Consider the following 25,645-nt stretch of genomic DNA (forward strand, 5'->3'; position numbering starts at 1 on the left):
AGAACCATTACCGCTTCAACCAGTAAAAAAGTCGAAAGAAATTCGAAATTTAACAGGCCGGCAACTGAAGGCCATGCATTGTCTGGGAAGCATCAGACAGATTGTGAGCCTGGATCACCCCCTCAGTGGGGAAACAGGGGAGGGTCCCGTCATCAAAAAGTATATAAACTGGGTTTTGGAACCAGCAGGGGCGCTCCTGCTCGTGGGACGCCCGCCACTGCGATCGCGAATAAATTCCTGCTTCGCTGAGCTCCTCGCCTGAGCCCAAGTTATTGGCTACGGAGTGTTTCTCACAATTTGGGGGCTCGTCCGGGAGCCAGTCGCCTACTGGGGAGCCCCACCGCCGCAGCAGCAGGAAGGCATGCCCCGCTGATTTCAGCGGTCCTGTGCATCGACGGCGGCGGTTCTGCGGAGAGCTGACAGAGGGCCCGAGACTGATGAAAGAGGCAGGATCCGTGAAGGAGTGGGGAAGGGAAGAAGGCAGGCACTCCGGCTTTGAGAATTGATCCGGTAACTCTGTGCACAGACCAAGGTAAGAAATAGGAAGTATTGCCTTGGGGGTCGGGTGAGACTCTGTGTGCCGTGTGATTGAGACGTACTTTTGTACGGAGCGAGTGTGGAGTCCTGATCCGCGGTTCCGCAGCTCCGCGAGGGGCGCGGCCGGAGACGGACGAAGCGTGAGATAAGGGAGAGAAAGGAAGAGTCTCGGGAAATGTGGTGTATGGTAAGCCCTTGCACGGGGAAGTGCTTGGCAATACACCAGGGAAATTTGGTGTGCGGTAGTCCTCGCACGGACGGGACGCCCGCCACTGCGATCGCGAATAAATTCCTGCTTCGCCGAGCTCCTCGCCTGAGCCCAAGTTATTGGCTACGGAGTGTTTCTCACACCCTCCCCCTCCCTCCCTCGCGCGCCCCCTCCCCTCACGGGAACGCGCGCCCCCCCCTCCCGCTGCCGCTCCCGTTCCTCGCCCCGCCCCGGTCCCGTCCCGGTCCCGCCGCCCTCCCGCTCCCGCCCTCAGGACCCGGCCGCCATAATGAACCCCGGCCCGGCCACCGTAAGCACGGGGCTAGGAGTCACCTCCAGAGCCTCCCCGCGCCGTGGCGCCGACCGCTGGTGTGCCGCAGCACCGCGCCGGGCGTGGGACGGCGCCCCGAGCCCACAGTGCTCGTCAGAAAAGCCCCGCACCGACAACCGATACCCCCGCACCGACAACCAACAGCCCCCACGCCGACAACCAACGCACAAGCAGTGTTTTAGGCCGGATTCGTGGCCCCGTTGGTCCGGGAGGCAGTCGTCACGCTAAATTCTACCCCACGGCAGGGGAACGATGGGCATCGTGACAGATCGCCGCCCCAGAAAATAAACACATAAATAAAGAATAAAAACGATAACGGGACATGAATCGTGCCCTTAATAACAGACATTGGGCAGTGAAATCACCGACTTCTGCAACAATACGTGCTCAGGGAACTGACTAAAACCCCTCCTGCATCGGCCATGTAATAGCTAGGCAAACATCACATAATACTTCCCTCCCTCATGTACACCAAACCTATTAAGGCAACCATAGTAGCGTGATAACGTGATTTTTCTCCTCCAGATCAGCGTCAAAGGCAGCTACGCTAGGTTTGCTCATAAGTTCAAACGCTGCTTTATTTATTTATTTAAATGCCATTTTTCTTATTTAGAAGGATTTCCATAGGGTGACAGGCCTTTAATGACACTCACGACTCAGAAACATTTGCCGATGCAGTCAAACGGTGTCTATTAACGCGAGGCACTGAAGTTAATTGGTATTAAAAATGAGCCAAAACGAAAGGCAAGTATCTGCGTGTCCAGCAGAATGACAGCGATCATCACCATTTGATCAACCTTCCCTGTGAGTTCTATCTGCAAGTTACTTTGAGGTAGCGCTAGAAAGAAGCGGTTGGTCCAGAGCATCCCTGCAAAAAGAAACATCCACGGCTTAAGTACCGTTTACTCTTTTGGTATCCTTTTAAGTACTTTTTACCCGTTTCGGACTCCTGCCTCTTCCCGGCTCACTGATGACAGCATTAGCAGCCCCTCAAGCTACTGTCCTACAGCCTTTCCCATCAGTGAAGAGATAGGAAAAACCCCACTGCTTCTTGGAAGAGAAAACCAGCAGGTTTTTGAATAAAAGCACTCTCTGTTGCAGCTAGGTACAATGAAAAGAGTTTATGAAATCATTACGGGACATTCTTGTAGAAAACTTCCTCAAGCTTGGAAGAAAAAAAACATTTCAGCTAAGTAAAACAGAAAATAACTGGAAGAAGTGAAGTATGGCGGTGTTGGAAAAGTTGCTTCAAAGACTTGTTTAATTAAAAAGAAGGAAAAAAGCAAGTTCCTACTGCAATCCCATCTTTGTCAAACTGATGGCGGGCACCAGTACGATGTGTTCAGCTAACACAGGCTGGAAGTTGTAACTGCAGCTGTGAAGTTTACCCAGTAAAAAGACTCCGCAAAGCATTCTAGCAGTTCCGATGCAATCACTGCTTCCTGAATTTGTGACTCACGGTTAACACGGCAGTACAGGAAGAAGTCTGGCATTCACTGTGCTCTTACGGTAAAGAATCTGCCCTGCGCACACCATCCCAAGCCAGGTATGCACTCCTAACAGGAAAGGACGATAGGCTGATAAGTCTCAGCAGAGGGAAAAAGACATCAGAGAACTACTTTATAACAGCAGCACGCGGGCTGCAACCAACGTTCTCTTCCTCTCATCATTTTCATTTCTGTGGACTCCAAGAGAATACACTCCCAACATTTTTCAGCTCTGGAGAACAAACAGCCCAACCAATCTCATTCACTGAACTACAAAACTGGTATTTTTGCTATCTAGTCCGGAAAAGGAGGCGCACGTCTCTAACGTACAGTGTAGAGACCTTGTTAATAGGCAAAGTCTGCATAAAATAGGTGGCCACAGCCTGATTTTCTGACGTTCAGGGCCTTGGGTCACACACCACCACAGCATCAGACTTAATGAAGTCACCAATCTATGTGGGCCTCTCGTTACACAGGTCACATGTTATGGACCAACCTCTCAAAGGCCAAAAACCAGCACTGATACTGCCGGGCCAACACATATCTGTAGCATCCCATTTCTGGGTGACAACACAATGAATGTTTCCACAAAGTACTCGATGCAACCTAACTACTGTGTTTGGTGATGCAAAGCAAGCCGTGTCAAAGCAGCGTAGCACCCAGGCACATTCCTGGAAGATGTTTTGCTGCTCACATTGAAGAAAATAGATAAAAAAATCCTGTGCAGTTTGCACTTCTGAGCTCAAGTACCACAGCTATGCACTGCAATTGAAGTGGCATCAAACCTTGTAAGGTTTTGAAGCTTCAGCACTGCCATCCAAATTCAAGGAGGCTGCATCTATTATCTTGAATTTGCCCCAGCTCAGTCCCCTGAAACAATTCCATAGACACGTACAAGCAACCCTTTTCCCACCCAGATTCTTTGCTTCATCTATTCCACCTCTACCTTGTGTCATATTCTTATTAATCTGCCCCTCAAAAGACTCCCTGGCTCACACAAAGAAGCAACCCAACAAATCCCTGTTCCCAGCCACGTTGCTTTCATGCTTTGGGAAGAGTTAACTGCAACAGCTCTAACTGTGATGCCACCTCACCCCCTCCACCTATGTGAGGTTCTTTGCCTTCTGTCTCCTCCTACGTGTACACCTGCACTAGAACCAGGAAGAATGTGCTTCCTACAATACTCCAAGAGCCTCTTCTGTTTCAGGATGTCATCATTTCAATTCAGGACTGAAAGTATTCCTAGCAAAAACCCAACAGCTAATAGCTAACAGAAGCAGTTGCTGGTGATCAGCTACAAGTAACCTGGAAGTACTGAGGAGTCACAAAAGAGAATTTGCATTACATTTAAGAACAGCATGCAGCTTAGGACCACTGCTTTCACTGACTACACTAAGCCATAAAAAAGAATTGGATTCTTACCTGCCATCACAGCAATTATGGTTTATGTTGCCCCCAAAACACACACGGCAGTACCAGAACTGTGTCAACTAGCTTTAACAGCTTCCCCAGCTATTAAGTACAGTAATTTCTGCTTCCTTTTTTTTCTTGGAGGAATATTCTTTTGTTTCCAGCCTCACTTACTTATTATACACACTGTTAATTAGCAACTATTTCTCCATACTCATAGGGTTATGGAGTCCCTATGACTGGAAAAGACTCTGTACCCTTCAAGATAAGAACAGCATAAAGGCAGCAACTCGCAAGACTGCTCTAGCTTAAAGCAAAGCTTTCCTCATTGCTCTCATCTCCTTTGACTTGAGTGCTGTCATCCTTCTACCAGAGCTTTAAAAACTTCATTACCACGAATGAAGGAAGACCAGAGCAATCAGAGAGGGTAGCAGAGGGTATAACTTAAGGAGCTGTTACTAGGATTTTTTTGTTGTTCCTGGTGGACTATTTTTCTCCTTGCCAGCAAGGAGGGAAAACCAGCAAGTTGTTTTCTCCAAGATTTTTTTTTTTTAGGTTTAAGAACACGGATTATGTTGTAGCAATTTCTTCGCTGTAAAGCGTCAGCTGAGAAGTCTAACAGTAAGAAGGGCAAGGGAAAACTGAATGCTGATGCAGAGAGTGCCAGCAGACATCATCCTCATTCCACGGGATGTTTGTAGCTATGGCAGTTGAAGTCTACACTTCCATATGCTTAACATACCCTATTTATAAGCCAATTTTAGCTGACCTAGCATGTATCAGTAGTACAGTTAGAGCCAGCAGCCTGCAGGAAAAAGTGGGCACAGGTGTTTCCATAGCAAGGCCTGTGAGTGTCTCCCATACATACTTCCAGTCTAAGCAAGCACATGAAAGGCTTGGCTTGTCGCTTACCTAAGGAACCAGGAAAACAAGGGGAAGCTAGATTTTGCTTGTGTCCTAATGCCCATATAAAAATAAAGACAGATGAAATACCCTTACTACCTTGTTAAATTCCATAAGCCGGAAGAGAACGTGCTGCACACAGGTACAAGTAAAATCCCTTGCTGGCAGGTTTGCAGAAACAAATTTTTTATTTACACAGGCAAGTCTATCTTTAGACCCCATTTACCTCTTTACATTTCTCGAATATTTACATGACTTCATGATGCTCCAAGAAGGGAGTGATGAACAAAAAGATTACAGAAACTGTCAAAAGCATAGCAAAAAAAACCCAACCTATCATTGTGCTTTAAAACTTATGAGCTAGAATAATGTAGAAGAAATGTAGTTTTAGCACTTTGGTCCTAACGGTCATGCTCTAGAAGACACTTAAATAGCAGAGGGGATTTCAGAAGTGACCGTATCCAGAGGTTGCCAGTGACAATTCATGAGTGAATCGTAGAGTTCTTCGCTTGTCTCCGTGAATTGTCTGTTCATTTCATCAACATCCAAGTAGAGCTGTGGATCTGAAAATAAAAGCCTGGTAAGTCCAAGTATCAAATCTGAGGCATGCGCACAAAAAAACTTCACGTGAAATGGCTAATAAAATGTATTTTAAGCTAAGTGTAATAAGCTATTAGATCTACTAATTTTAGTGAGGTATTTAGTCCTCTAAAATTTTGAGCCTCACAACTCCAACTTTTGGGAATTTGTATATTAGAAGGCTGGGACTAGAACTGTCTTTCAAGATAAAGACAAAGACAATGTTTAAGATAGTAAAGATAACGTTTACGGATAATCAGCCATGAAACCCTCCCAAGAGTCATTTAATTCACTTCTACGGCAATACACGTTACATAGGATAGTTTCTAAACACTAACACAAAATGCCTCCACGTGAGGAACTTTGCAAACCTTCCAGGACACAAATATGTTTTGTACCGTATTTGTAAGTGCAAGCTGAATCCTCCTTTTGGAATCTGCAACATAAGCTTTTACCTCAGGGTGGAGAACAAAGCTTTTGCATATTACTGAGTTTCTAATATAAAATCTGTTTAGCGGAACCAATACAAAGAACAAAATTCTGTCTTAGACCATTTTCAAATGGGAATGAAGGCACAGGTACAAGAAACCTGCTGCGAAGCATTGACAGTGTCCCGTTTTACTTGATGCGGTCAGTGTATGCTGTATCAGCTTTAAAACCCCAGCTGATTGCAGATCAACCCCACAGAGGTTTGACCTCAGCTGAACTTTCAAGATGTTCTTCATCCAGTAGAGGTTGGCTTGTATTGTTAAAAGGCACAAGGATGGCTAAACTCAAGTGACAATGATAGAACCCTTATTACCGTCAGTAATTAGGTCATCACCGATTGCAGTCATAACTGAAGATTCCTGAAAGACAGAAAAGGCTAAGTTTAATCATAACTCATTTCAGAAAGCATCACAGATTCAAAGTGCTGCAGTCTCAACCCATTCCTTCTTCCTACAACTACAAGGATAGATGGCATTTTATCTACTTATTTTTAGAAGAAAGCCAATATTACAGTACAGGTTGGAAGGGACCTCCGGAGGTCACAACTAATACATTGACCACGATAAGTCCACTTACAACAACTGTTTAATTTGCTTTAAGCAAAGCAAATCAGAAGAACAGGAACAGAAGAAGCGTACGCAATTATGCTGTCAAAACCATTCTTTGGTATGCGTGAACAAATAATGGTGTATAAATCACTAATTCTATGGATTTACTATTTAAGCACTTAAATACAAACACCTCTGAATGGAATCTGCTCTTTTAACTTCACACTAAGCAGAAAGCATGTTTTCAACTTCGGATTCTTTTTGCTGATTCACACAAATCTGTACAACGTATTATCTGTGAAATATTTTCTTTACAGCAAGCGTGCACTATCTTTACCTCAAAAACAGCTGGAGCCATTAAAGAATCTCCTAAAGAGCAGTCTCCAACAGCTTGCATGCTGTCATAGGGAGCATAGGAGCTGTAGTTGTAGTCAGCGTGAGCATCTTAACTCCTCTGCGAGTGGTAGTTCTGGTAATCTTGGCAATAATCATTATAGTTGTATGACTGGTACCGCTGCAATTCTGCTTTCAGTCTGAAACATGAGAAGTTGCATACAGTCAGAGAACAGAAACTGTAAACCCAGTTCTGAACTTAAACAATTTGTCAGCTTACATACTTCAAAACTTAAAAGGAAGCTTTCCTAAACAGTCACCTAAGTGACAGCTTAAGTCACAGCTCAAAACCTCATTTCTATAGAAGCAAGCATCCTCACCTTTGCCAATACCAGAAGGAATTGTTCTCATGGATTAACTCCAGAGCCTTGACATGGTTACCTGTACACATCAAGTATTTTTAGCGTTGGCATAAGCAAGCTGCTGCTAAGTCTCTGTGCTTTGCTAAAGATTGATTTAAGACCAGAGACATTTATCAAGCACAGCTGCTTTAAAGATGCAGTCTTAACCCTTCTATCTTTTGTTTGGTTAATTACTAGATCTTATTTCCAGAAAGAAGTGAATGGAGTCAGATTATCCATTTCAAAGAAGCATCTGACGCTGCCTGTCAGTTTGCCATGTCTACCTCCACCTGCTCAGTTTTTTTGTTTGTTTAAAGTCCATTAAACATTCAACAGCTGCCAACTATACCGCTCAGGTGAAGTCAGTCTTGCTTAACAACACAATCGCGATTCTCCAGCATGACGCCTTATTATTAGTGGGAGAATTACAAAATACACTGGTTCTTAAGAAGAAAGGGCCAGCTGATTAGCTTTCACTACTTTCCCTTTCAAGATTTTCTCAGGGGCAGCTTCAGACTAATGACAAGAACCAAGACAAGTGCTATCTGTACTAAAACTGAGGTACACTGCATAAAGAACATTCAGATAACCCAGCTGCATATTCAAAAAAATCCGCTGTTTAGACTTGTCTTCACTGATTCTGTACAGGCAGACCTCCTGTGGTTGCAGTGCCCAGTTTCTCTGACTTGAATTGGGGATGCAGAGAAGTGAGTTCTATGCTTTTGGGGAAGAATACAAGCTGAAGGCATTCTGAAATAGCTTCCAAACTCAGCAAACATGAGGGACAAACTAATCCAATGGCTGGGTATTTCAATGCTAAGAGAGCACGGTACTCAGCCATTCAGAAACGTATTACTGATGTGTATTTTAATACCTACATTTGTTTCAATACTGCAAAGCTACACAAGTTCTAATAAAGAGGTAATCCATTGTCTTGTTACTGTAGTAAACAAACAGAAGATACATCATCTTACGTCTTCTGCTTCCAACTGCACTCTTCCTACATACAGTTGTGTAGGGAAGGAAAATCTGAAAATACTGTTGACGTTCTTCTGGATAGCCGAAGCAAGAAAACATGTTTGTGGCTTATTCTTGTTTTCAAAATAAAACAATATTAATTTAATCAAAAAATTTTGGCAAAGAAGTTTGGACAGTGCTCTCTTGGAGAAGAGCATTTCCATTCTAAAGCAGAAGGAGGCAACATTTGCAGAATTATGCTAGGTAAACAGAAACAGAAGTGTCATTTTTTACTATTTAACAGAACACACAAGCTAACCTCATGAACATACTGAAATTGTTTATATGAAGTCCTGTTTTGTCAGTATCCTGGATCAGAGTTCATCAAATTTGGTATCAATTCTTTAACCGTTCAGAGACCTGAATTGCCTTAAATAAGTGATAGAACTGAGCCGGTAGAGTAAGAAACCCTCTCAGGAAGTGCTAAGCTTTAAACTCCCCATTGCCCTAAGCTCATGAAAAGCAAAGAATAGCATTCTAAACCTGTTCTAGTAATAACGCCTTTGGCTATCTCCCTGCGTTCCCATTTTTCCCCCCCACTTCTTTCCTGTCAACCCACTATAAAACTAGTTATGTGCTTCTCTCAAACTAGAGGGAAAGCTCTAAGAACAAGAACTCCCTAGCATATAAAACCACTTCTTGTCCCTTCTACCTTATGCAGGCCCAAACCTGAAAATATTTACCAATGCGTTCAGCTTTGCTACTGTTGAGAAACAAGGCTGGTTACAATGGCAGCTAAGCCCAAGTTGCGCTGTCTGGCTAGACTTAACAGTTGGATTCCCCCAGCCATCCTGAAGCAGGTTGATGAATCCAGGGAGTCAAAACATAGGACTTCTGCATTTCTGGTTTTGTAGACTGCATCGTGTGTACAGCCACTACAGCAAGGGCCACAGACTTTCCAAAGGCAGAGCTACAAGAATCTGATTATTTAGAATAACTGTATCAATGCACAACTCCTTGGTTACCTTTTAGAAATTCCTATGCTCAGCCGGATTCCTTTTCCCCCCAGACCTGGTGCGTTCTGGCAGTCTTGCAGTGCCCTCATCTGATCACCTTGCTCACCAAATCTGACATAGGCATACCCTCTACTATTTTCAAAAGGGAGAAAACCAATTCTGGTATGCATAACAGTTACAAAGCTAACGAATTCAGTTTCTGTCTTCTACAAAAAACAGAAGATAGCAGCTACTATAGCTTCTATTACTTAAGCAACCTCTCTGGCATGTGCACGTGCACAGAAAAGGCTTTCACCAAATTAAAACACTTGGGCCAGAAGCAAAAAGCTTATTCCTTGGTAGCATTAAGATGCAACTCACTGAGAGCCAGCAAAACAATACATTTTAAGTGCTCTCTGCGTAAGTAATCAGATTCCATATTTCTGCATATACAGCAGTTAATCAGTTAGCACTAACCCACTCCTTTTGGAGCCACAAACTTTATTGGTCACAAACACCAAGAGCTGGCTGTAATTATCTGAACCAGTATTAACCGGTACCTCTGAACTCTTCAAACAAAAATATCTTTCAGGTGCTCTTAGAAGAACAACATCAATTGCCTGCAACAATTTGATGGCTTTGCTAAACGGAGCACTGAAAAGCACAGTGGTACAGTTTCTTTTGTAGCCTGTTCAGAAATTATAGCCCCGTGCCTACAGCTTCAAATCAGGCCAAGCTTACCAGCCCAACTCTTACAGCTTAAGTTCACTGCACTCGAATGCCTTCAAGACGTGCTTTTAGGAGCCATGGAGAAGAACCCTCTGGTAAGACCACCATTATAAAGTACTGAGTGTTGTTTTACACTTAAAATAGAACTATCTGTTACAGTCATTCATCAGCTTTCCCTAGGCTGCTGCTCTCTCACTACTGAATGTGATCCTGCTCTCAGTTTCCCACTAACTTTTTCCCCCAGCGTTTATGGCCTCTTTTCATCTATGACACTTTTAAGGGACTACACCGTGTTGAAAAATGCTGGTTAACATTTCCTTTTACACAAGGTGCCTCATCGAATTTTCCTGACTAAACCAAACCCCAGAACCTTAACTAGAAGAGGAAGCACACAAACACACACGCCTCCCTGGCCACCATATCTCCCCAAAACATATCTGTTCAGTAACAGACCAACTGTAAGAATACTGCGATTAAAATCAGTATAGCTCTATACACTGCTTTTGTTCGGGATTACTAGCTAATGTCCTTCCCCTTACCCCTTCTGGAATTAATACTGAATTCTGTACTCCAAAACGCGGTTCTTAAGTCATACAAATGACATTTAACAATCAGAATTTTTCCACACAGTGATCCTCAATAAAAACTTCAATCCTCTACTGCAGTCTTTCAACAAATTAAAGGAATACAAAACTGGCTAATAACTGTTCAGTGATTTTTGGACCTTTGTAGCACTAGAGTAACAGCAGTACACTCTGCAGCATAGTTGCAAGTACGTGGGAATAAGATACTCTCTCTCATCTCTTTTTTTCTCTGAAAAGTGTGAGGCCTCTATTTCACCCTACTAAAGATTTTACCACCAACTGTACTGCTAGCATTGAGACACTGCAACTTCTGTGCTTGTATGAGATGCAGGACAGGTTCCTTAAGGTGTCGCAATTTTTTGTCTAAACCTAGTGTTGAGATCAAAAAAGGGATTGCTACTAATTGCGTACGTATCAATAACCAGGACAGAAGACATGCTGCATATAGGAATTAAACTTTTTCTAAAGCTCTAGTACATGAACATATCAAATCCCGCAGATTTTTTCTAGTATGGTTTCAGAGGTCTTACTTGATGGACATAAGCGCACAAGTGAAGACAAAAGATATTCTGTTTACCTGAAGTACATGAAGGTTTGAACTACATTCTAGTCCTGATCTTTCCAGTCAAAACTGTTTAAAAAACAACCCACCAAACAGTAAAACAAACAAGAAAACCCCATGCTTCCTCTCTACATAAAACTTTTCACAATTGTGTTTTCTGCCCACCACCTGGCTTTAAAAAGTATACGAATTTCTTTGAAAGATCATGTTTTTAGTCTGAACTCCAAATGAACAACGTGTAGGGCATGTAAAGAACAAGCACGTCATTAATGAAAGCTTTTCTCTAAAAAGGATAAACTTATTCTTGGGGAAAAGTGTGGAAACAGATGTTATCTAGGCAATATTCCTACAGGAAAAACGAATAATTTTGCCACACCTCAAAGGAAAAAATAATTGTGCTTAACAGGTAAGAAAATAAAAAAAATCAGAGCAAACCAAAAAATAAATCACAGAATATGCATCCTCGTTTTAATCATTAAGGATTACCTTTGAGCTCTGCTTTGGTGCTTGGCTTTGCACTTTCACAGGCTACACACTTCGTGGCCTCTGCTTTGTTTTGAACCAAGCAGGTCTCCCAATCCCAGCTTCCTTCAGGCTTCTTGAATTTGTCTAAATCCAGAAATTCTCCAGAAGGAGCAGAAAATGCAGATGCACTGCTACTGGTCACAGGTGTTGGACCCTCTGTGAGACAAACAAGACAGTTAACCATCCTGTTTGAACATGAACTATAAAATGAACATTAACTTTTAAATTTGATTTGTCAAATCCCACAGAAATGTTCAAAACTACTCCGCAACTCCCCCCCCCCCGCCCCTGAAAAAAATAAAAGCCACCAAAAACCCACAAAGAAACAAACAAACAAACAAAAAAAACAGAGTGGAACTCAAAGCTTCCAAACAACACACAACTCTGTTCAGCACACAAGCTTCTGCTGCTGTTGACCACAGTGTAACCTCCATAAAGAGGCCTGACAGGTGCCTTTTAAAAAAAAGGTGCCTTTTAAGAGAGAAGCAGAAGATAACGCTTCAAATTCAAAACCGGAAAGACAAGAATGGTTCTTCCCTTCCACAGCACACGCAGAAAACTTTTATCCTAGTATTACTTGCATCGCTCTTCCTCTTGACAAGTGCAACGTAACCGTGCAATTCACTGCACCATGGTCACAGTAAACCCCTCATTTCCAGAATTCCTCCTTGCAATGGCAAGAGCCTCAGACAAAGATGCCGACTGACCGCTCAGAGGTTGGAAGTCCAAGAGAATCAACTCTGTCTGAAATCCATTATCTTACCTCATGAAATTTCAGTCTTACCGCACAGGATGATTACAAAAGCCCGGTCTAGTCCATCTTAATTTGTTTCTTCCACGATATATTTGCACAGGTGTTTTTCGATGTAATGGCATGTTAAATGACATTTAGAGTCAAAGTTAGAATTAGAATCGTATTTTAAAAACAATACAACCACGCTCAAAATCAATTACGGTCACACACAATGGGAAACAACCCAGTACTGCCCTGAAGAAGTTACCCAGCGGGTCACTCGCTTTCTTGAAGCCTACCACTGACCTTCATAGGCATCTCTCTGCTTTAGCTTAAGACTAGTTAAGACTACACTGTCTTGAAATCTGGCTTCACATCTCCCCTCAATTACATACAAACGGTGAGTAGAGGCATTTTGGCCACATTCTGTAATTTTTTTTACTTATTTTTTGAAAGAGAAAAACGCAGTCATTTTTAACTCTTTCTATGGAGTTCTCATTTTCGCCAGTGAAAAATCACTATGTTGTTTTTAAATTAAGTCACCCACTTCAGCCATCTTCCCTCACCAGCTGCAAAGCCGGGGGTATCTGCATTGATCCAGCTCCGTACTAATACATTTCACAATCAGTTCAATTTATGCGACAGGCTGGAACCTGGGCTGAGACCTCTGAAGTGCCTGTAAACCAATCCTGCAGACAGCCGCTAACCCATCAACCGTACCTGGGAATCGTGTTGCTTAAAATATTCCATATATGCAACGTACTTTTATTCTGTACAAGATTCACAGAGGCTAGGATGGAAACAACAGGAAAAAAAGGACCATACCTGGTTTCTCAGACTGACAGGCTACACATTTGTTATCTTCCGTCTTATTTGGTACAAGGCATATTCCACAGTCCCAAGAGCCTTTCGCCTTCTTAAATTTGTCTCCAAAGCCCAGAGTGGCTGTTGTGTCAGTGCTGCTCGAGGAGGATGTCACTGTCACCGAGCTGTCTGTGACCACTGGTCATGTCAGAGCAGGCATTACTCCCGTTCCAGGTTTTGGTGTCTCACATGCTATACATTTTGTAGCTTCCGGTTTGTTTTGGACAAGACATGTATCACAATCCCACGTTCCAGGTACTGTTTTGAATTTGTCTCCAAAGCCCAGCATCCCTGCTGGGGGCGCTGCTGGCTTTGAGGTGTCGCATTGACTTGAACTTACTGTCTGTTTCATACTCTCAACTGTTGACGCTTTAGTAGCTTGACAAGTTACACATTTGTCCTTCATGTCTTTGTTTTGCAGAAAAGGGTCACATGTATCAGATTGCCAGTACGATGCTTGTTTAGAAGTCTCTTTACCTGCAGAAAAAGTTGTTATTGCAGGCCTAGTATAAACCACTGTGCTTGTTGTAGGTTGCGCAGACGTAGAAGAGCGTGTTTTCAACAATCCAAAGTCTAGGAAGCAAGAAAAAAAAGTCTTCCTGTTAGCGCAGCACCTCACTACATGTAACTAAGTGACTTTACTAGAGGGCAAAAATTTCAACCCAGGTGCCAATGGTTACAACTAGACATTCAGACCGAGCGCAACAGGAAGTCCCCAGAAATCTTATCTAAACGGATGAAATTTCATCTGCTGCACTGGGTCACAACAGAACATTTCGTTAAAGCTTCATTTAACTCTTTGTTTCCAAGCAAGCTTTAAATCAACATTTTCACTGGTCGATACAAGTACAAACAGACAGTAGCTGACTGAAATCTGACAGTCCAACGTGGAATGGAAATAATACAATTTGATTAAGACGCGATGCCCAATCGAATCAGATTTCTAAAGCTCCTCCTTCCGTAGCAGATGACTCAAATCTACTCCAGTAACTGTACAGAAGTTTGTACTCGGAGCAGCAATCCATACGGTATTTTCCCACAGATGCTGAATATTAATTAAATAATAAAAACTCAAGACAATTGAACAACTGTCTAATTTTCTATAATTAGGACAACTCCTTATTTAAAAGGTGGCAATTTTAACAGAAAAGACAAGCTACTAATACAGAAAGACTAAAGGAAATGCATCTTAAACAGCAGCTCAAGTTGCTTGTAAATCTACCTTGAACATAGTTGTTTTGTGGTTTGTTTGTTGGTTTTTTTTAATCAAAAATGAAGTCTTTGAACAATGTGGATTTAGATTCTGCTTCTTTTAAACCGATAAAGAAAGTGAATGTCACTTCACTCAGAGGTCTTTCCTTAAACAAAATGCACAATGTATTTTCTCTCACTTAGCTCTTTCCAACAGAGAAATGTGCTGCCTTCTTAACAAGTATGTAAGTTAGAAGAAGACTTTTGGGAAAAGATCAAATTCAATAAAGCCCTTTTTCTTAAAAGATATCTTTTCCACAGACACACTTTATGAAACTGTTGAAAACAATTGCAATTGCTTAAAAACAAAATTCAGAAAAGGGTTTTTAACGTAAAACACTCCACTTCTGTTTGCAGTTTAAATTTTAATCCACAGGAGCCATTGTAAGCTAAGGCCCAAAGATTCGCAGCTTTCGCCATGTATTTGGAACTGAAGCTCTTTCCTATTCTTTCTTCACCTGGGCTGAAGGTGGGACAGGAGTGTTGAGCTTTACAAACATTTCCTTTTCAATTCCACAAATTGTATTTACTTAAAATGAAACACCGATTATCTGGCTAATTCTCTTAGTACCTCATTTACAATTACATCCTAACACGTAAAGGAGATGCAACCCATCTGCTTTTCATCTTGCAGTTTTACTTCCAGCAACAAACACCACTTAGAATAGAAGGGGGCAGATGCACCCTAACAAACGCAGCGCTTAATGTAATGCTCTCCTACATTCATATTTATAGCAGATACTCTATTAACCATAAGTCGTGTGTTGGTTTTTTTTTAATAAAAAATGCTAGCGTATTTTTTGCAGCATCTTTTTAAAAGGAGTTCATTATCTCACCAGGATTTTTTAGAACGTCTAAGACGCTTCCTTCCTTTAATACGTGGGCAGTGGTGAAGGGACCACCAGCAAAATCTTTGACCTCCTCTTTCTGTGTGTTGATGTTGGTTGAGGTGGTGGTGTCTTTTGAAACAAAAGAAAACAAAAACAGCTTTCACAATGTGACCTAGTTAGAGCAGATTATACTCACTTTTGTTAGAAACAAGAATTTCCAGCTTCATGCTTCTCACATAAGAATCTTCACAAATTCTACTTACTTTGCAATGCTTTATGATTACAAGCAAAACAAAAAGCAACAAAACAAAACAAAAATTATAAAAGCAGATCTGTCACTGGAAAAATACTGCAGAAGTCCAACACTGCCTGGAATTGCTAGCATGCGCAGACAGGACAGATTGAAGATTTAATAAAGAAAAAAAGGAAAATCAGCACTTCAGATCTGAAGTGCTAAAGTTTCAGTTACCTAGGGTAAGAAAGGGCATCACTGGAGTACCACTGGGTCCAGAAAGTTCTGCCGATTTTACAACGGGAACACTAAATGTAAACCCAATCTGCTATGAACAAGAGAGGTTTTTCAGATTCTCAAGCCACAGGAACTCCAATCGAATGCACACACAAAACCAAATCTGAAAGCTGCTCTTCACATTTGTAGCACGCATGCTGAATGACAAATTATAAGCCAGAAGCCTACATACTTTTCTCCATCAAGGCAGATTCTGCTTTAGTGTTCTGCAACAGCCTACTAAATGCCTAAGAAAAAAAGTCAAGCTCCTTTATTATTTTACTTACAGAAGACGTAGGTAGCACTTCTGCCTCAGTAGATTTCACAACTGGAGATGAAAACGCAAACTCAGGACTGCTAACAGTACTTGTTGGTTGTATCTGTATTTTCAAAAGAATTAAAGGTTTATATTTAAGAGCAACAACTACCTGAATTCACTATCCAACAGAAGTCCCGCAGTGACGTCGAAAAACCTGATGTTTGAGTTATTTTGCAGATAAAAGTAATAATAAAACACAGGGAAGTTTCCAAGTGGGTATAGGACAATATCTTCAAAACCAAATTCCAGAAACTGAGAGGAAAAGCTGGAGATGCTACTTAGGTCTAAATGCACGGAAAAGCAAGCCAGGAAGCTGAAGAACGGCAAACTCAGCCCAATGATACTCCAAGAACTTCAGCAAACACCTCAACATGTTAAAGCAGCTGTCTACTTCAAACCGTACAAAAAATATTTCAAGTACTCTGGAACAGATTAATGTTTATTTTATTGCAATAATATGCCAATTATTGCACCCTAGGCTCATTCTATGTGAGGCTCATATGACCACGTTACCTCTAATTTAATAACTTAAATAAAGTTGTGGTTTAACCATTGCAGGCAACTAAGCACCACACAGCCACTCGCTCACTCCCTCCAAGTGGAACAGGGAAAAGAACCGGAAGTAAAGAAGTAAAGTTGTTAAATTTGAGGTAGCATTAATGACTCATCGCATGTAATGGCTACCTGGAAAGACAAATGCCATAACCCTGTACATACTCCCCACTCCTTCCCCTTCTTTCCCCCAGCATTTATTGCTGAGCACGACGCTAAATGGTGTGGAATATCCCTTCGGTCCTCTGGGCTCCGCTGTCCTGGCTGAGTGCCCTCCCAGCCTCTTGTGCATCCCCGACCTCCTCGCTGGCAGGGCAGCGTGAGAAACAGAAAAGGACTTGTCACTGTGTAAGCACTGCTCAGCAACAGCTAAAACACCAGTGCCTTACCAACACTGTTTTGCTCACAAATCTGCAACACAGCATCATCTACTACGAAGAAAATTAACTCTACCCCTGCCAAAACCACTATAAATAACTTGGCATAAAGTCCACACCCCCCTTCCCCCGCAGACTTCCACAGCATTTGAAGCAGTTATACAATCACGTTAAATGGGAGTTGGCAGGCTCTAAGACTGAGAGAAGCAGAATCAAAACATTTATGCCTTTTTCCCCAAACTGGCATACAACCCCAATTCATTCAGCTGCGTAGAAACTAATATTTGTTAGTTTCATGAGCACCACAGAAAAAGTCAACTCGCAATAAAGCAGTATACTCATTGTAAACATTATTTATAGCATAAAGATTTACCTTGCCCGCCGCCGTCGCTGCTGCATCTGCCATGCCTGCCGCCTCCGTTGAATTTGCCACGCTTGTCGTTGCCGCTGTTGACCTTGATATGTCCTTTGTCATCAGCAGGTATGGCATGCCCGCCGCCATTATTGGATATGTCAAGCCTGAGGGCACTGTTGAACACGTTATGCCTGACGTCGCCGTTGTATATATCATGTCCTCCACCTCCTCCTCTGATAGATCTGTCAAGTCCTCCACCTCCGATGGATCTGTCATGCCCTCCACCTCTGATGGATTTGCCATGCCCGTCGCAGCTGCTGGAGTTGCCGTGCTCATTGCTGCTGTTGAAACAGCGCTCGGTGACGCTGAGACAGCGCTACTACCAACGAAACTGGAATTGAACTGAGGCAGCGATGCAGCACTGATGGGTAGGGGTATTTTCGGTAGCACTGGTTCCTCCACTTCCTAAAGTTGCAAATTTTAATTTTTCTTATACAAGACATACTACTTTCTCACCCCATCCCACCCAATTTATTAACAAAATTAAATAGAACAAAAATCCATACAAATTAAGAGAAAGCAAGTTTCCAGAAGAAATCCCGATCTCCCCACCTCTGTCTACCACGTCATTTTAATTTATGGCAGGCCTGCTTCCACATTATACTCTATTCAACAACTGTACAGCAAGAACACTGAAAGTTAACTCAAAACCTGTGCGGAACATTGATGCACAGATCACATTTTTTTTCTTTCTTTTCTATACTTTAGTCATCAAAGCTCTGGAGAAGCATCATCCTTTCTAACTACCCTCGCATGGCTTCAATTAAGAGTACACTCTCAAAACAAGTGAGAAAGTGTTCCTCTTGCAAAATTAGGCAGGATAGCTGCCAAAGTTTCTAAAGTCACTACAGCAGTGAACGTGGAAAAAGGTAATGTTTAAAGAAGCAGGTAGGTTCAAAAACCAAACTAAACACAAAAAGCACCAAAGAAAGTCAGACTAGCAGCACTGAAGATTGTGTTCTGGTAAATACAGTCTATACCATGTATCAGGATGCAAATATAAAAATCAGAAAACAGCCTCTTAACAACTTCAATTTTCATCCCTGCCACTTACTTTATTTGATTACTAAGATTGGATGAGTTATGTTTTAAATGGCATAGGAAATCTGACCAAAATTTGTACAGTACTATCATGATCTACTTAGAAATGACTAGGCAGGGATGTAAGTTGGTACTACTGATATTCAGTGCATCCTGTAGCTTACATCTGTTTCACAGTTTTGATTTGAAAAGTTTATGGAACTTTTGATATTTGGACCATTATTTTATTTGTGTTACAGGAATAAACAACAGTGTTTACGATTTCTTTATATTGCATCATCCTGAAGTCCCATTTAATGATTTGAAACTTAAATTAACTTAAATACTTAATATTAACTTAATATTAATTAAATACTTAATATTAACATAAATACTTAAATTAACTTACAGGCAGCTTATATAACATCCAATAAAAGAAAAATTAATCTGAATATTCATGGTCATAGTTTTATGGAATAGATTTTTCCTATTAAAATGAGAAAAAAACTCTCTCACAATGAGTTTGGTGAGTATCAAAAACTGAGTCATCGTTAGCAGACATGCAGAATGCTGTCTTCTACTACTCTTTCAAACTCTTGGCCTGTATCTTTCTGTATGACTTAAATATGAAACCAAAAATTAAGCTTTTTTTTTTCTTTTTATACTTGGCACTCGTTTCAAGTATCATTCCTGTAGAAAAACTATACAAACCTTCACCAAAACATTACTTCTCTTCTTAGGACTCATTCATTCAATTGCTAACGAGAAATGTTATAGTTTGAAGAATCTCCAAGGTAAGAGAATTAAAAATTTCAAAATTACATAAGCAAAGTTCAGGTATTCAAAGACAGGAAATCAATTGGAGCCTGCTCTGAAACCCACAAGAAAACAAAAACAATGCAAAAATAAAGCGGTATTGTTATAATTTACTATGATGCAATAAAACTGACACACTTAGCTAGTTACTTCAGTAAGCTCAGTGACAGCAATTAATTTAAGAGTCACTTACCTGTTCTTGTACAGCTCTTGATAAATAGTGTATTCCTCTTTCCCTTCTCATTTTGCCGCCTCCGCTACTCACTCCTGAAGACAGACCATTGGACGCAGCAGTACTGAATTTGTAGCTGGTCACATTGCTAGCACACGATAGTACAGAAGTTGGGGGAAACAAGAGAAAAAAAAATCACCAGCCAAATTTTTTTTCAAGATATTAGAGCTGTTATTAGTCCTAGAATTGAAACCTGCTGATCAGAAAAAAACTAAAGCTGTCTCACAAGTTGCTAAACGCTGGTAAATACTTGATGTTCTAAATAGGAAAAACTTTATTAACAGCAGCAATGAAAAGGACATACATAAGTGCACCGTTCACATGGGAACAATGACTAAGCCAGAAGACCTGAAATAGAAGAGCTGATTTAGATTGTTATTTTCCAGTGCTTCCTTTAAATAGGACTGGTTCTCTGATTCTGCGATGCACGTGTATCTTTTGCAGGGATATAAAAGAACAGCTCACAAAAATACAGAAAGAGTGCACATATGCACACATACACATGGGAAACACTGCCAACAGCTCTGATAGAATAGGGACGCCTTAGACTTGTGTGGCAAGGTAATATGGCCTAAGCTTCAGAAGCAGCTCTGGCTTTCATGTGGCCATCAGCAGGAACAGCAGAGGTGTTTGGGTATGCCAACATTCCAGAAGTCTTTTCAGACATGAATACAGATCCCTTTTGTAAGGCATACAAAGGCGTTTTTCTGGTACTTAAAAAAGCCTAGCTCAAAACCAGAAAGATATCCTAATCCAAGAGCAAATGGGGAAAAAATAACCCAAACCAGAAGTGGAATAGGGAATAACTCTAACAAAAGTACTATGGCAAGAAAATGAAGTATGCCTGGAAAAACTGTGACCTCAAAGCTTATCTTGCAGCCAATCAGTCAGTCAGTACAAAAGTGCATTAGATCGCACTGGAAGACACCAGGTCAAACTCCCACAATACTGAGGAGGAGAACTGGTCTAAACTTGTCAAATACTTGACAACAGCCTGCTTAGCACTGTAACTGCATAGAGGAAGACAGATCCCTAAGGCAGATGCTCAGACTTTTCTCTAATCCAAACTGTCAATCCATTAGAATTCTGAAAAAAGTCTTACATCAAAATAGATCTTCATTCAGACAACTATCGCTTGCCCATAACAGCCCATATTCCTCTTTCTGTTAACACCTGTGAGCTTCAAGGGGGCAAAGACAGTTGTCAGCCTTCAAGCAAGTCTAATCTACAATTGGACTCAGGATATAAAATATATATATATACACACACACGCATAGATATATAGCATTGGTGGGCCAGAGATTTACTGAGTATTCCAACTCAACTGTCCAAAGGGACTCTTGCCAGCAGATCAGTGTGGTGCTCCTGCTCCAGAACATGGCACCCAACAGAGACCAGCATCACAAAAAACACTACCACCACTACCTACTCTACAAACAAAAGGTAGGGCACTGCAATAAACTTTGTGAACGAAATCAAAAGCAGTGTGAGTTTTCTGTATCTCCTTCCTAAATGGAGAAGTAGAAAGGAGTTCTAACAAAGACAATTTAGAACAGTTTGAAAAAAACATAATTAAAACCCAGCACCTGATTGCACCTGTACCAGAACCTTAAAGCCAGTCGCTTCCACCCCTAAAAAGGTGGTTGTTGTGAAGTCCAACTTTTAGATGCCAAAACAAAGTGTTGAGTTCTTTCTGCAAGCCAAAGAATGCCCATGGTCACCTAAGAATTGCTTGGCAGATGAGCATAGAGTCAACAAAATTCCCTGCTACTGTTCTTTGAAAAGAGCGACTCCCTAAAAACCGAGTGCAAAGTCCCTTAACTCAAGCATTATTACCCAAAACACCATTTGCCCAGAAGGAAAAGCCATCAATATTATCTGGAGGATAACTCATTTGACCTAAACCAAGAAAGCAGTATAACACAAAGCAGTCTCCTCAAGAAGAAATTCAATTAATTCTGCTGGATTTTTTTTATTTTAGAGATGAGTTAGCATTTGGCCTCAAATGATTCTAAAGAACACATGGTCTTCATGTGAACTCAAAGCAGACAATTAACTTCATCATGAAAGGAGTATTAAAAAAAAGAATAATAAATCATAAATCTTCCTCCATGTTTTTGCTTAAAAAATAAAGAAAAAAACACATCAATAAACATCCTCCTGAACTGTAACTCACTTCGCCTACTTCACCTTCTAAAGAATGCTTCAGAAAGAATCATCCCATTAGGACAGAGCTTTCAAACTGCAAGCAATTAAATAGCTAAAACTAATAGCTTTTCCCCTAGGGAACATTAAGAGGGACAAATTATTTTGTTATAAGTAAACTGAGTTATAAACCATGAAATATCTGTCAAAGCAAAATTTGTAACGCTACAGATTTAGTTAAACTACAAAATGAGCCATATTTCCTGTAGAAGGAAAAAATAAGGCCTCCAATAGCAAAGATCCTTTCTGTGGATACAGCATTATAACGTGCTTCGTTTCCCATCTTCGTATCCTTCTCAGAAGATAAACTTGGGATAAAAAGCGGTGTATCAGTACTTTTATTCTTGCTCATCTTCCTTCCTTTCATAAAAACAACAATTTTCTCAAAGTTATATTGATCTTCAAACACAATCCAGACTTTGCAGCTGCCTCAAAATACAAAATTTTCATTGGATTTCCCATTCCTTTTACTGAGAACTGTCACCACCTTTCAGGTGCAGACCGTACTGAAAAAGGAGATTTCTTTCTTTCTTCAAGTAAGTTTTAAATTAATAGATGTCATACCTTTCAGATGGTTCTGCTCGCTGTTCTGCAGGCAAAGTCTTCTCTCTCATCCCCTGCAAGTTAAGTTTAGTTCAAGACTTAGCTGAATATGTACAGAATACACAAAGTACCAACAACCACTTCATGTGTTTTTTTGTGGTTTTTATTTTATTTATTTATTTTTAATTTTATAGCCCTGAATACACCTCACCTACTTAACGTTGTTCCCTAATTCAGCATTGTGGGTACAGTTCAGTTAAATTTTGGGGCTAAAGTAAGCATCACTGCTTCACTCAGCATTGAGGACAAACTGATAGAACACTAAATCAAATTTGTCAAATCCTCTAACAAAGAAAGTAATTATTTTAAACAAAATGACAAAAATTGTGTGTGTGGGGGGGAGAGTTTTCATCAAAACTTGTGTTTGCCAACCCCGTAAAAGGGACATACTTTTCTGTTTTCTATCATTTATCAACAAACAAGAAAAAAAAAAACTCTACCCCCCTAAAAACTAAGCAGTTGCTGCTACATTCATTTTAGAACTTTACCAAATGGAGATTGTGCTGGCTAAACAATACAGAGATTGAAAGAGTTAAAAGCAATAAGCAACCAGTATTACTGTCCACTTTGATTTCCAGCCTAAGAAGCCCATACACTTAACACGTGGTCATTTGTACACTCAGACTGATACTGGAAACACAGATGTTTTCGCAGAAAGAGATGCCCATTTAATTTTATGGAAAATTTATCAGACTCCATCTACTCCAAAGCAATCAAAACCGATAACTCAGCACATTGTCAGAACTCTCACTTGGAGCACATAGCTCACCTGGAATAGTTTACACAGAACACGAGCATGTTTCATCAGTGACAGCTTTGTGTACATGAGAATATAAAAGGAAAACATTTCTGTCTTTTAATATTCTTTCACTGAGAACAGGATGACTCAATAGCACATCATGACATCGTGAAAACAACCACAAGACACTGAGTGTTCCAAAAACAGAATTAAATCCATAAAAGCTCAATCTATTTCACAATGGTTCCCACTGCCTTAAAGCTCGCCTCAAACATACTATCAGTACTTTTTGCAAAGATAGGATAACAATTGGTTTGAGAAACATTCCAAGACTGGAAAAAAAAAACAGGCACATAAGGACTCAAAAATGTACTCACTTGGAACTTTGTGTCTACTCTCTGGCAAATTTTGCTGGACTGAGTAGTTGAAGTCGGTGATGGTTCAGAATACCGCGTATAACGCATCGGTTGACGGTTTACCGTTGGTGTCACAAGTCTCTTAACAGGTGGAGGCTGGAATGCATTCTGGGATTCCAGCTTTGAAAGGGAAACAGCAATCAATTTATCCTTACGTCCACCCAAATTAATTCCAATATTTATTGATGAAAACAAATTACAGAACTATAAACCTCCCCCCATCGGTCTTGGCACTCAGTGAATACGATTTGAAAATTCTGAAGACCGTTCAACTTGTAGAGGGAAATCACCAGAAAACCAGTAACGAAATCCATAAAGCTATATATAAGTAGCCAAAGTCTGACTGAATTCCATTTCAAAATTTGGCAGTTAGCTTCATAGACAAAATAATTCATGCTACCATAATTAAAATAACCCATGTTCCTAGAATATGCTCCTATCTTTTCCTCTGCCCACACTGTGATTTTTTTTTTTCAGTAGCTTAATTCATTAATTTAACATTCGAAGTGTTAAGCAACTAATTATACAGGCTTCTGGGCTTCACATCCCCTACATTTTCCCTCTTCAAAGTTACACAAACAATAGAACACACTCAAAAAAACCAACTTGTCAGTCTTACAATAATCTCATTCATTAAAATATGATCCAATGCTTTACATGTGCATTAGATGCACTTCAAGTAGTGGGTTTGACTTCCCTTTTCAAAGCATTTTCACAGACCAGAGTTAATTTTTAACACAGACCACTGCGTGTTCTGCAAAACTGACTTAACTGAACTGTCAGACAGAAAACAAACCCTAAAGGCTACAAGATTTACCGATGGCTCCGCCTGCGGTCTTAAGGATCAGAAAATACAGTCTTAGGAAGCATGCTATTGTTCAAATCAATACCAACAGGAAATTTTTGTTTACGCTGCAGCTTTAATTTCACAGTATCTCCCAGCTCTTAGTAATAGGATTCACACTCTCTCTAAAGTATATAAAAATACATCTTTCTAAAAAATATTACATTCAGTTTGAAACCTTGAATAAGACATGTTTTATGTAAGTTCACAAATCTACTTCGAGTGAACGACGGTTCATTGCTGGTTTTAAAGGTAAAAAAGAAAAATATTAATTCCCCCAGTTAGGCATTCAATACACCAAGAGCTATTCTGCCTGGTACAGTTCCTTGAAATAAGAAAAATACCACATCACTGCTACCCACTGCAGAAGTTTAGCCCGAGTGCACAAGTGTTCCGTCAACCGCATGTTCACTTTAGCAGGAAAACACACGATCGTCTCCTCAGCAAATAATTGCTTCTCATCACGGGCTACCCTTCTCCCGCCACCATTATGAATTCTAGTATTATGAATAGACAATCTATCTCCTTTCACCCACTGACAGCTGCGTGCAACATTCATTTAGTGGCTGACAATTTCAGGCTCTCTGTTGCAAATCTGGCAGATCTTTCTTAATGCCTTATCACAGGTGTATTGCTATAATATAACTGAGAATTCACACCAGATTTGGTTTTAGTTATTTGGATAATATTTATGATATACTTCACTTCTCCATGCCCTTGTAATTTGGCAGATGGTGAAAAGATGGTCCAGGAAATCTGAGATGTTTGTAAACTCTGAAGTGATTGTAAACTTAATTATACATCCATCCAATCAAGGAATTGGCACAGAAACTTCTTGAGACACTGTCCCTTTTCTCATTAGAACAGAAGATGAAAAGTTTGCACATCTTGTTATTTCCTTCAGTCACCTGATCTTCAAGTGGTCATTTAAGGGTTTTGCAATTTAATAAGCCCAAGGATACCCCTAACTAAAGTCGTCAAAAAAAGATGACTAGTTTTCATTTTTTAAAGAAAATGAAAGGAAATCATGCTTTACCACAGCATTATCACCAGTTCTGTGCTACCTCCAAATAGGAATTTAGGAGCGTTAAGATTTATAGCGTCAGAAAAGAAAAAGAAAAAAAAAAACCTCTACCCCCCTAAAAACTAAGCAGTTGCTGCTACATTCATTTTAGAACTTTACCAAATGGAGATTGTGCTGGCTAAACAATACAGAGATTGAAAGAGTTAAAAGCAATAAGCAACCAGTATTACTGTCCACTTTGATTTCCAGCCTAAGAAGCCCATACACTTAACAAGTGGTCATTTGTACACTCAGACTGATACTGGAAACACAAATGTTT

General features: G+C 40.7%; 1 protein-coding gene across 2 annotated transcripts; it reads right to left on the minus strand.

Annotated features, from left to right (window-relative positions):
• Nucleotides 1-422: 422 nt before the first annotated feature.
• Nucleotides 423-25,571, minus strand: LOC308187232 (nuclear pore complex protein Nup153-like). Of its 2 annotated transcripts, XM_080609395.1 has the most exons (10): nt 23,420-25,418; nt 22,265-22,317; nt 19,457-19,583; nt 17,386-17,832; nt 16,052-16,144; nt 15,726-15,813; nt 11,540-13,748; nt 6,830-7,025; nt 6,258-6,303; nt 423-5,439 (listed from the first exon to the last, which is right to left on the minus strand). In XM_080609395.1, the coding sequence occupies exons 1-7, from the start codon at nt 23,504-23,506 to the stop codon at nt 13,318-13,320; spliced, it is 1,326 nt and encodes a 441-aa protein (XP_080465521.1). In that variant the 5' UTR covers nt 23,507-25,418; the 3' UTR covers nt 423-5,439; nt 6,258-6,303; nt 6,830-7,025; nt 11,540-13,317. The 2 variants fall into 2 exon arrangements, with proteins under 2 accessions (XP_080465521.1, XP_080465522.1); XM_080609396.1 differs by lacking the exons at nt 423-5,439; nt 6,258-6,303; nt 6,830-7,025; nt 15,726-15,813 and having other exon boundaries at nt 10,973-13,748; nt 23,420-25,571.
• Between the last annotated feature and the right edge of the window lie 74 nt (nt 25,572-25,645).

This window comes from Anser brachyrhynchus, assembly GCF_964034855.1.
Source record: "Anser brachyrhynchus genome assembly, contig: SCAFFOLD_187, whole genome shotgun sequence".
NCBI classification, from domain to species: Eukaryota; Metazoa; Chordata; class Aves; order Anseriformes; family Anatidae; genus Anser; species Anser brachyrhynchus.